The sequence below is a fragment of the Callorhinus ursinus genome, unplaced genomic scaffold (assembly GCF_003265705.2).
Source record: "Callorhinus ursinus isolate GAN/ISIS: 27379988/994484 unplaced genomic scaffold, GSC_fseal_2.0 scaffold2, whole genome shotgun sequence".
NCBI lineage: Eukaryota > Metazoa > Chordata > Mammalia > Carnivora > Otariidae > Callorhinus > Callorhinus ursinus.
In genome coordinates, this window is record NW_027397064.1 from 64,059,016 (window position 1) to 64,071,767 (window position 12,752).

Consider the following 12,752-nt stretch of genomic DNA (forward strand, 5'->3'; position numbering starts at 1 on the left):
GTTCCTCAGGGACTGAATATGTACTTCACTGCTTGCTCAGTAAATGAATGGTCATCAATTTGGAGTCTAATCCTGGATCAGCTACTAACAAGTGGCCTAATTTTAAGTAAGAGGATTACCTCCTTGGGTCTCAATTTCCACTTCTGTTAAAATAAGGGGCAGACATAACTGGTAAAAATAGGCTCTGTGCAATGCATTTCCCACTACCTGGCAGTAAATGATAATAGCCATGGCCTCTATCAAAGGTGGGTGCCTCTTAATTGTCCATACCCACTTCCCTTACTGTACGCAAATGCCAAGGGCTAAATTGACTTACACTTTGCTGATAAAGACCTTGCTGATGAAAGGCTCCTCCACCATTACTAATGGAAAAAGTGTTCTTTATGACCCTCTCTGGTTGGGAGGACCCCAAGAAGCTTTCCACATTACCTGCCATTAAGATTAGTACCAGTATAAGAAAGACAGAACTTGTTTTTTAAATGCCTCTTAACCCTAAACATTGATCACTAGTTGGTATTTGGCAAGATGGCATCCTAGAATACATGTGAACTAGAAGCCCAAGTCCTTCCCTAAAGTTAACTTCCAGGTTAACTCTTTTACATAGCAAGAGCAGAGAAAACTAACCAAGAACATGATTAGGCTTTTAAAACTATTGAAAATTGATCAAGTGTCCATTGTAAGCCTATTTTTCCTACTCTAAGAAAAATGCCAATGAAAAATTTATTTTATGTGCTTGCTATTAAGACTAAAGAACAGTACTTAGCCTAATTCCTTGGATGAACAGCAAGACTTACTGCATTAAGGGGGGGAAAAAGACCTCACATACGTAGAAGAATTTAGAATTATTACAGTAACACTGAAAGACATTTTTTTTTCTCCCTAGCACTTAAGAAGTTTCTCTTCAGTCTTTTAGAAAGCTTCTGATTAAATAATAAAGTAGACTAGCCAGTGTAGATCAAAGGGTATTTAAGGGATATGATATCCTTTTACTTCAGAAGAATCATCAGAATAGTCCAAAGGGAAAGAAACCTTGAAAACATTTTCCTCATAAAGTACTCTAAAGTGGACATCAGGGTAATATACGGCCACGCTTTAAGACCATACCCATCCAAGCACCGTGATCCTGCCAAAGACACTGTGCAAAAAATAAAGGAGATTTAAAAAATTGGAATAAGTAGAAAAAAGTACTTTGGGCATTCTTTAAAATGAATCACCACTGGGGGGTGGGAGGGATGGGGCGGCTGTGTGACAGACATTGGGGAGGGTATGTGCTATGGTGAGTGCTGTGAATTGTGTAAGACTGTTGAATCACAGACCTGTACCTCTGAAACCAGTAATACATTATATGTTAAAAAAAAAAAAAAGAAGAAGAAGATAGCAGGAAGGGAAAAATGAAGGGAGGGAAATCGGAGGGGGAGATGAACCACGAGAGACTATGGAGTCTGAGAAACAAACTGAGGGTTCTAGAGTGGAGGGGGGTGGAGGGATGGGCTAGCCTGGTGATGGGTATTAAGGAGGGCACGTACTGCATGGAGCACTGGGTGTTATACTCAAACAATGAATCATGGAAAACACTATATCAAAAACTAATGATGTAATGTATGGTGATTAACATAACATTAAAAAAAAAAGAAAAATGAACTTACAAAAAAAAAAAAAAAAAGAATCACCACCTTAGGCAAGATCTAAATTTTTACTACCTAAGGCACAGAACAAGTTTTCAACCTGCAGCTAAAATTGCATTAAGGAGTAATTAGTAAAAATAATATAGAGTATAAGATTAAATACCTGGGTTTTGAAGTCTCACTGAAGGTTTGACTGGCACAGATTAAAACTGGTTCACAACAGAAGTCACATCAAACTCATACAATTTTTTCAGAAGGTGGAAACTCACTATTTAGAGAAGTTCCACCATTCAAACAAGTTTTACAAAAGCAGAGTCATGATCCTCCTCCCCACCAATTTACCCAACATTTGTTATTCATGTATATATATCAAAAAGCCCTTCTAGGAATGCTACTAAGTTTCTTTTGAAAAACTTTATGATAACATCAATTGATACAATATTTCTAAACATCCTTCTGATCTAGAGGAACTTTAAAACAGTAAACCCGTGACACAAAGATTGTTTCATGATTCAGAGAAATTAGCCCTTTTAACTCATTTGTTAGAATCAGACTCTTTATGCTGCATTACAGCTTGGATGAGCAACTACTTCTTGGGCATCTACTATGTGCCAGGAGCTCTCTATAATTGAGAAGTTCATAGTCTGTGGATGAGACAGGAACTCTGGATGGAGGAGAGATGAATGACTAACACCTTAGTTGTAGTCAACATGGAACTGGAAAAAAAGTAGAGCAAAGGCACATTGATGAGGATTTTTAAAGCAATAAAACATATAAAGTGAGAGCTCATGAAAGTACATATTGCCACAATGTATGTGAGGATTTTTAAGGAGATTGTGCTTCCACTTGGCAAGATTCAAGGTACCTATGAAGCCACATATAGCTTGAACTTTGATGACTGTGGTACTGCCTTCTCTACTTGACGCATCTGAATAGAAGATGGCACTAGGGAGGTATGACCTCCAATAAACTGCTCATGAGTTTCTATTTTTGGAAAACAGGTCTCTTCCTCATCTGCTGAAATCTAAGATGTTTCATCAAAAGTCTCTGTAACTACAGGCTTAAGCTGAACTTGCCTTATCAGCACCAAGGAATCAACTCCTATGAAAAATATTAGCTATCCTTTCTAAGGTTCTTATTATGTGCCAGGCATGCAATATGCCATTTCATGTTCATAAAAACCATAGAGATGATGTACCCCACTGTGCAGATGAAGATGAGGCTTACAGATCCAAGTATCATGTCCAAGGCCACATGGATTCTAAGCAGCAGACCATGTCTTGGAAGTGACACAGGGTTGGAATTTAAACCTTAGCTCCTAACCTATTCAGCTTCTTCACACTCTTCTTCATACTTTGAACTCACATACCCAAGGAACTACATAGTGAAGGCATTTACCTATCAAGAAAACAACATAATATTTTCCTGGTTGTTTGGTTGTTCATGAATTGCCCTAAATTTATAAGGCACTATTGTATTAAACAAAATTACCCAGGTTTGTTGAGGTCTAGTTCTCAGGCTCTTTAAGATGCTAACAGGCAAAAGAAGACCAGAATAGGAAGCTCCCCCTCCCTCCAATACTTTGGACTAGCTTTCATTCTTACAGAATATCTTTTGACACTAAGTTCATGGAACCAACATTCCTTCACATCTTCAAAGCCCTTCACAGTGTATGAGACCACCTATTGACCTACTGGAAATGGGAAGGATGACAGTAACTCCAAAGTGTCTGAGAACAGTTAACATTCAAAAAAAAACTTGCCCACATGCACCAAAAGATGTACCATGTAAAATACAAAGCCTCTTGTCGTCAACAGCTGTGACCACTTTAGAATGAACCAACGCATTTCGTGCTAAAGCGACACTGTTGGTCAAGAAACCAGTTTCTGGCAGAGCGCTATTTGTGGTTACCTTTGCTTTCTCTGAGAACCTGCAGATAATAAGATGTAAACACTAACACCTCATGAACTCACTTTAACTTCCATTTAGCTATAGATAAAGATGGCAGTAAACAATTACTGGAGCTTAATGAACATTAAAAAAAATAAGTACCGAGGCCTCCCCTCTACATGTGATTTTGAAATCATTGTTTATTTTCAGGGATACCATTTAATTTAATCGTATGATGTTTTTCTGCACTCAGTTTATTTCCCTTCTCAAATCTCAACCTCATGTTGTTCTTTGTTATTGTCAGAACCTGGTGAGTTGTTTTGAATAGAAGTTTTCCCCCTCCTGTAGGATGATATTACTGCATAAGAATGATGCGGTGTTTTTTATAATAAACTTGTGAACTAAGAACCCGGGCCTGCTAGCATGGCATTAGCTACCTTGTATATCTTAACACATACCTTGTATTAGTGAATTTTCAAAGAAATGAAGATTGATGGCTCAGCTGTCTTACATTTTTTGTATGTGATTAGGGAAAATGCACCCCCCCACACACGCACATGACTAAATACATTTCTGCATCAATATGTGGATTCATAAACTTGCATGAAGATAAAAGATTATTCAAGCAACAGCTCTTCCTAACTAGCATGGTAGTAGGAGGTAGTGAATCTCAGAGCCCCAGGATTTGAGAATGAAATAGACCACAACCTCCAAAGTAGGTAAGAATAAGTATATGGCACCAATGTTTAGTCAAATGCCACACACACACACACAAAAATTGGTCTGTGTGTTTTCTTTGGTATACCTGTTAGAGATTCCTCATTTCCCTATTAAACAAAGCAGTTTCAAGTTCCTATTGATGGCGTAATATGCCAGATTCTCATTGTATAACAAGAACTGGACTTCAAATATGGTTTTCAGTAGCCTGAATGTAAGAAAAACTAAGATAAATTTTATTTTTTATGTCCCTGTGCTTACAATACTGTGTATGTGCATGTACCAGAAGTTCAGTATATAGTTAAAGTATGGAGGGATGTTTATCTCCCTCCCTTTGCCTGCCAAAGCCTAAAAGATTTAGAATTTAATGTAAAACAGAGTGCATTAACTTGATTTTTAAATTATTCTCAGATAAAGAGCAATGACTAACTGTATTAAAAAATAACAAGTAGTAACATGAGAAAAGAGTAAAATTATAAAAAGCATATAAAATATATAAAAAGTATATACAATTGTATACCAAACACATATAATAGCAACACTGTTTGGTGTTGGGGAACAGTTGAGGAGCAGTTTTACCTTTTCCAGTAAGTCCAATGTAATGGTGGGAATAATGATTCTTATGCCATGAAGAAAAGCCTAAACTGATTTCTACTTGCTCAACAAAGCAGAATGATATGTTCTATATTTTGCTTCCCTGAAAGCAATTAATATTTAAAAAAACTGGCCATTAAGGTTATAAACTTCACCTATTTGGAAAATTGGTTTATTTAGTACCGATTATTTTCCAACTGTTCTAGACAAAGTATTACTATAGCATTGCCATGTGTCTAATAATATGGAATAAGTCTTTAAAATCACTTTACAATCTTATTATACTTTTTGATAAAATGAATATAATTCTATTTAAATTCCAGAATAGGTGACTAAAAATGCAATCATTTATTTTGCTTGTTTCCTAAGAAATGCCAGGTTAAAAGAAAGAAAGAAATATGATTGCTTTGAATACTCAATTATTTTGAGCATTTGCCTTTTATATATTATACATCATTTTGCTCTTATTTATAGGAACCAGAAGTTCAGGAGAAGTACATATACAGTGATAATACAACCTAAAACTTACACAAGTGATTTTAAGATGACAACAGTTATTTGTAGATTTTAGACTATGTTCCATACTGCTAGACTGAGTAAAACATATTTGCCCTAAAATCTTTTCCAAGCTTACAATATGGTCTCTAGTTCTGAGTGATGACAAAGACAGACTGGTAATCAGAAAGCAGGAAATTAATTTTTGAAAAATCATTAAAGATTCCTTTGAAATCTGATATAACACCATTTCTTCAAGTACACTAACTGCATATCCTTCAATGATTTGTTTTTATATTACTCTATTTACTCTTCTACTTTACAATTTTGATTTGACCTGCATTGACACAAGCACATTTTTCTATATACACTTAAATATCCAGTCCATGAACCTACAATGTCCACGCTGCTGAGATTTGTATGGAAGTAGTGTGCTCAAGCTAATGCAAAAAAGACTTCAAAGTTTTGACTGAATTTGCATAGAGACATAAATTATCCAGGATATTCAAAGCCATAAATTTGCTGCAGGACATATATAGCTCTCTTGTGGCTTACGGAAGCACAATTCTCTTTATTTCATATTTGTCTATTACCAGGTTTTCTCCAAGAACCATCACAGGCTTTCCTCTTTGGCCCATACTGTTTTTATTTCAATATCAGAATGTGCTACCTGGTCCTAGTTGCATTTAAAAGTTAAGAGTATTGCACTGCCTAAATTAATTTTAAGCTGGGCTCCTTCCTTCTCACTATGCTCTGCCTAGAACACACACAGAGGTTAGTAGACCCAAACTATGGGCATGACCTGAGGTAAAAGTAAAATAAAAATTTTTGTGTTTCAAAATTGTTCAATTAAATATGGTTGACCATAAGAAAGATTTTATTTGGCTGTGTATATATATCATATATATTATAATATATAACATATGAAAATTACTTATACATATTTATTTCATGATATATAATTATACACACACACACACACACACACAATTAATATATATGTAAAACAAAAGTCTACAAATACGTTGTTTGGGCCAGAGGACAGCATATTCCATTCAACATAAGAAGGAAAACTATTTAAAATATAACCCTTTAGCTGCCATCATTACTGAAAGTTTCAAAAGAGAAAAGAGTTTAGAAAAAAATGGCAGTTTTTGCATTTTTAAAAAACTTACACAAAACATGAATTTCTTTTCCTAAATTAATCTCAGAATCCAGGATAAATGTCATAATGTCCCCAGAAAGTGATAAATGGTAAGAATCTGGCCCTAAATAACTACCACAAGGGGATTTCATAAATATTTGAAATAACTGTCCTTCACTGTTTTAAACAGCTATCCTCCTGTTTTGGTCCACCCTCTATGCACCCCACCCCCCATTTTTAAATAAAAGATATTGTTGCCAAACTACTAAGCCTTAATCGTTATAATAAAATTAACACTCTTTTCAGTGCAGAGAAAGTAATTAAGTTTATCTAAATATGTATTAGCTCTTTGTATGTAAGCTTCATAGAATTCATTTTAAAATCTTATGCAAATAAAAAAGCATAAAGCAGTAATTTCATGACTAAACATTATTTTGTCTCTTCATCTTTCCAACATAAATTTTCATACACATACAACCTGTAATATAGACAGATGCACACTTGATGCAAATTAGGTAACATTTTTTCCCCATCAACATTTTTACTGCTGAATTGATATATTTAAAATTTTTAATGATATGGATAAACGTAGTCTGATCATGCTGCTTTAATTAAGTTTATTTAAAAATATGTTTTGGAAATAAAAAAGCAGTATGAACAATAAACGTGAGTACACATTTGTTTGTACAGGTCAGACTTTACTATGATGTAATCACACATTTTACCAAAGTGTGATATTTAGTGCATGGAAAAAGAAGACTTTTGTCCTGCCTGTGACATTTATGAGGATCACTTTACAATTCAGACTTAACTGAAAGGAAAAGTCATAGGAAGTTGAACATGTTGAGTTCAAAATGTCATTGTCTAAAAAGTCCCAAAGAAAATCAGTAACAACTAGAAAAATTAAAGAAGCATTTAAAAAATATAACCCCTAATAAGAAATTCTTTCTTTGATGCAGCGCTTAGCAATAAAATATAGAATGAACACCATCAAAATTGAAACCCTCTCTTAAAATGAAATGAAAATACAACTTATTAAAACTGTCTTTATGATGTCTTGTGGGATATGAACAAAAGAATTCCATTATTTAATTCCAGATACCTCACAAGAATCTTAGGCTATGAACCCAGGTCTAATTAAAAATACATTTTTTAAAAATGTGAAAATCCCGTAAAAGTTATGTCTTGATATTTATTTATCTAGATGTCTCAACCCAGACATCTCTCTGCCTTCAAAAACTTTCCAAAAAATAGAATTATTTAGAAGCCCAAATTCAATGTTTTCCTCACATGAAATTATTCCATTGGAACAAAACACCCATGTTTCTCAAATTGAAAAAAACATTAAGAAGATTTAATAAACTAGTTAAGGGAAGCTGAAAACTGAGAACACCCTGCCAATTTCCACAATGAATTAAAATAGCCAGTCCTCATCAGTGTCTTTTATAGAAATAAAATTAGGCGCATCATGAAATCTGTCACCGTACCTGCGTGCACTTTAAACGACTACGGCACACACGCTGTAAAATCTTCACTCTGAGAAATAAAGCACACTTCATTTAACTGCTGCAAAACACTGCTGCAGGGAAGCCCAGTGCATTTCTTTCAGGCAACTGATCCAGCCTTCCACCGGCCCTGTGACCTTTGAACTCCTTTCTGCCCCCCCCACTCCCCCCCCCACCGCCCTCGCTTCTGCAGTCAAAGCCTCAGAGCTGGTCTCATTTGCATAAGGCTCAGGCAGCCCTCCAGCAGCTGAAACGGAATGCTGGGTAAGGAAGTGTGGAACTGCAGTTGTTCCCGAATACCTGAATCACCGGAGGGATGGAACGGGCGTTGGGGAGTGGGCATGGACTTCTCTGGGCTGCCTGCATCACAGACCCCGTGTCTATTAATGGATAAGTGTTTTTAACTCTTTGTTTTAAACAGATTCCTGCTTTCCACCCCTCCCCACCAAAAGAAGCTGTCAGCAGCAACTATGGTAACCAAGGAAACCCAAATAGTCAAATACTTCATTTAAATACATGTGGAAAACCAATTTAAAAATTTCATTAACTTCTCTTGTTTTTGAAACATAGCTATTTTCTCTCCCATTGGCATAGATATTGCCTGCATAATCAGGGACATGGGGTATTTTGTGTTGTGGTGGTGGTGGTGGTTTAAACAGCATTTTACAAGCATAAGTATCTTTTAGTTACTGTACAAATACATGAAGTCACTATGGTAATTCTATAAAATGTTAAATGTGCCCTAGTGTCTTAAAGACGATCATCCTAAATGGTGTCCAAGAAATTAATTGTTAAGAATTTAGGTCCCAAGATGCCTTTCAAACAATACAGCAGTAAAAATGTAGAGCAAAGTTAAACTATGTGTTGAAATTTAAAGATTCATGTAGCAGTAATGCTTGTCTGTCTTTGGCAAAGATGTTCAGTGTTGTGCTATTATTTGCTAGAGTTATTTCTTCCCTTGTCTTCCTACACACAGCAATCTCTCTATTTAAAACATAAACTTCTCTATTGCTCATAAACCAAAGAAGTGGTTATTTTCTAGATACAGAAGGTCATATATGTACATATTTTTATAAATATACATGAAGGCACACATTCTTTTCTAAATGGTAAATCAATGGATATATGGATCATCACAAAATTAACCATTCTTCTTTTGAAAATTAAACTAATTTGTTTTTCTCCATTGGTGAGTGAATATCTATAAAATAAAAGGCTTTATGAAGTATTTTCCACCTATCAAAAGATACATAAAATGAAAAATAAAAGGGACACAACCAACTAGTATAGATATATATTACTATAGTTAAATACAAAATGCATTGTTCTAATAGTATCATTATTAACGTTTCAAAATTTTCTTATTTAAATTTTTTTCATTTAAATAATTAAATATGCCAAACCTTACTCTTGCAGTGTACAGAGAGACATCAATAAAATCTGAATGATATATCATCAATTTATAAGACATGTAAACTATTGCAATACAGGATTTTTTAGCCCTGGAAAAATAAATTTGGAGCTTTTTATTTGAGTTATTTATTAGTAGTATGCTGATTTATATTATTTCTGCATATATAAAAGATTAGAAATCATTGGATGCATTTTTTTCTTACCCATAAATTTTTAAATAGGATAAATAACTTTTCAGTTCACTATAATCATATAAACATTTCTCTATCACATCTGACTACAGCAACAATTTAATCACACTGGGTCAATTCAAGTGCATCCTTCATATTACACACTGCAAATATCTTGCAAAGTTTTTGTTTAAGGGAAAACACACATTAGCCCATCCTAATTTAAATCCAATCAAACACAAGGAAGTGTTGGAGTAATTTATAAAATCACTGACCTGTTCAAATAGCTGTAGTCTTAGTCCTTGTACTCTTTATCAATTAGAATCCGAAATAAATAGATTATCATTTTATAATATGTGTCAGCATCACCGAAGGCACTGTTCTTCCTGGTTCAGCGGAATCTTCTTAAATTTGCCAGCCCTGTGTTTTATTGCTGGTACCGTATGCTTTATTGTTCAGCGACAAGAGCTTCACTCTGCACAAAGACTCATTACCTACTGCTTGCTGCACGGCATCAGCCTCACTGAGGCTGCCTATATGTGATCACATGGGAGTTTTGTCTGAGAAAGCCAGGCATGCCACTGACTTCACTGTGTCTATGGATATTTTTATCAGCTGAGGTCTGCTAGGAGGAAGGAATAACAGATTATGAAGCTGCTCTAAGTCATTAATGCAGCCCGACTTATGGAAATCCTTTCACAAGATTTTTTTTATTATTATTATTATGGAAAGCGTTTGAGCAGGCATTCAAAAGAAGTTAACTAGATTTTATTTTAATAAGAGGCTGAATAATAATTTAAGGAAAGGGAACTAGCAAAAAGCGGTTTTCTACCTTCTGCTTTCTGAAAGTACTTTTGTATAAATGTTATTAAAGAGCCTTGCTCAACTGAATGATTTGACAGTATGTTTTAACCTTTAGATTGCTGGGGTTTCTTTTTCTTGGAGGAGGTTATTTTCTAAAAGGATAAGTGGCTGTTTCCCTCAAAATCTCCTCAATGAAAAATCTCAATCACTAGTAGATACTATATATGAATAAAAATAGTTATTCTAATTACTTTTGATAAAGTAGATAAGAGGGTGAGTCTCTTATTGATGTATATGAATGAGGTAGGTGATTAATTTATCTTCTCAAAAGATGACACATTCCTAGAACAGCTGACTTAAAAGAACAATGAAGATTTCAATTTAAAGATCTAAAGGACATGTGGTTCATATTAATTCTTAAAATTGCAGTAACTTATTCTAGACAACTAACCTCAATAAAGCATATGGTTTACCTTATCTGATTTCAGTGTTAACAAGTAGTTTCAGAGCTGACTTAAGAATTTTCTGCTCTATAGATATTAAATTAATATCTACACACACATGTGTGTATGTACATACGTGTCTACATATGCACATATATGTATTGTCAGATTATCATTCTAAAAATGTTTTTTAATAATTAGATAATTGCCTAAAATTATTTCTTCACATTCGAAAATGGATTGTGGATTTCCAAATGAAAAAGCTATTTGGTTATCGGAACTTGATGAAAAAACAATCGATTTCTTATCTCTTTAATAATCTGTCTACGTTGAATTGGTAATTGAAAGCTTGTTGTTTGTTAATCTCAGTTGAAATTTTATGACAAATACATGCAAAGTGCAACAAAGAGCACAGAAGGAAAAGACTGAAGCATCATAAATGAAGACCAGAAAATAAATTTTCTGTATAGACATACAGTACATTTTAATAGTATTTGTAAATAATTCAGTAATCTTAAAAATAGTAAACATATACTTGCTTAAGCCTTCCATTAATAAGAAATTATTTTCTGGAAACAATAACAACTTAAAATTTTTGGTGTCAATTGAAATTTTTTAAAAATAATTTTAAGCCAGACGAGGCAAGTGTAGCTAAATAGCCCAGTCCCCTAAATACAATGACCTAACATCGTTCTTTACAATATTTTTTTGTTGGGTTAACATTGATTTAGAATGTTTTATGACTTAAATAGATGCCTTTTGGCGGGCTTTTCTTAACATTGAAAACTATTCAGATATCTTTTAAATGCCACCATTTTAATGCATTTGTTCCAAAATGCTCATGTTCATTTTTTTCCTCTGCACACAAGAGCTACGCTAAAGCTACAAAACCTTGGGGCATTAAAAGAAAAAGGGAAACAGAGTGCTCATGTATTATAGTGTGCCTCTAGGTTTTTAAAGATATGTACATTCTAGCTAATATCTTTGATGATGTCATCATGTTAATGTACAAGGAAATAAACAAAAGGCAGCCATTTTTCTTTTACTGCATCACTTCAAAAACAGTGAAATAAAATGGTTGCCAAATGGAAGGAAAGAATCAGCAGAAAATCAAATTACTTCCAAATTCTTGGGAGAGGGAGGGAAGGGGCGTGAAATTGGAAATAAACACTACATGTACGTGAAGTTTGAATGAATGCACGTAAAGAAATAATTTATAATAAGGAAAATAAATAAATAAATACAAGGAATATAGAAATAGCTAGCAATTAAAACAAATACTAGTAAAATAAAGAATCTCCCATGGAAAGACTATATAAACTTAATATAGTAAATGTAAAAGCCTATTAAGTCCATGAATATTTAAAAAAAAAGGTATTTAAAGGAGGACAACAGAGCTCGAAAGATCTAGAAAAGGACAGAATGATCATGAAATAGTAATAATCTTTCCAGGTCTGCTATTGTCTTAAATGACCTTGGTCATTTGGTGAATTACTCTAGCGTCTCATGCTTTAGTTTTTAAGTCTGCAAAACAGGAACAGCTAAGTCTTTGGAAAGCACGTCATGGAAACATATAGCATATTTTTATAGTTCAGTTGTCTAAATTGGCTTTAACCAAGCATTGTCAACTAATATTAATAAAATTAGAAAAGATGATGTAAAATCCTAATGACTGTTTAAAAGAATTTTTAAACATGTTATCCTAATAGCAGAGACAAACAGGACTTTTGGAAGCAAGAGGTGATTTTTTTTTTCTAATACATGCAGAAAAAAATAGAAATAAACTTAGTAACTAATTTGAAACAACACTCATAAAATTGTCTCAGGATTAAGACAAATTACAAAATATACCCATCTTTCCAATCAAAATTCTGGAACTCTCTGTCAGTGACATGACAAGAGAATTGCAGCAGAGCATCTGATTCTCACATTACACAATGAACAATGGTGCC

At 34.0% G+C, this 12,752-nt stretch overlaps 1 protein-coding gene across 1 annotated transcript in view; it reads right to left on the minus strand.

The window, feature by feature from the left end:
- CSRNP3 (cysteine and serine rich nuclear protein 3) overlaps positions 1 to 8,024 on the minus strand; it is an 88,165-nt gene extending 80,141 nt beyond the window's left edge. Inside the window, 1 exon segment of the mRNA XM_073904922.1 lies at positions 7,970 to 8,024. Coding sequence (XP_073761023.1) covers positions 7,970 to 8,024 — 55 coding nt within the window.
- Positions 8,025 to 12,752: the final 4,728 nt, after the last annotated feature.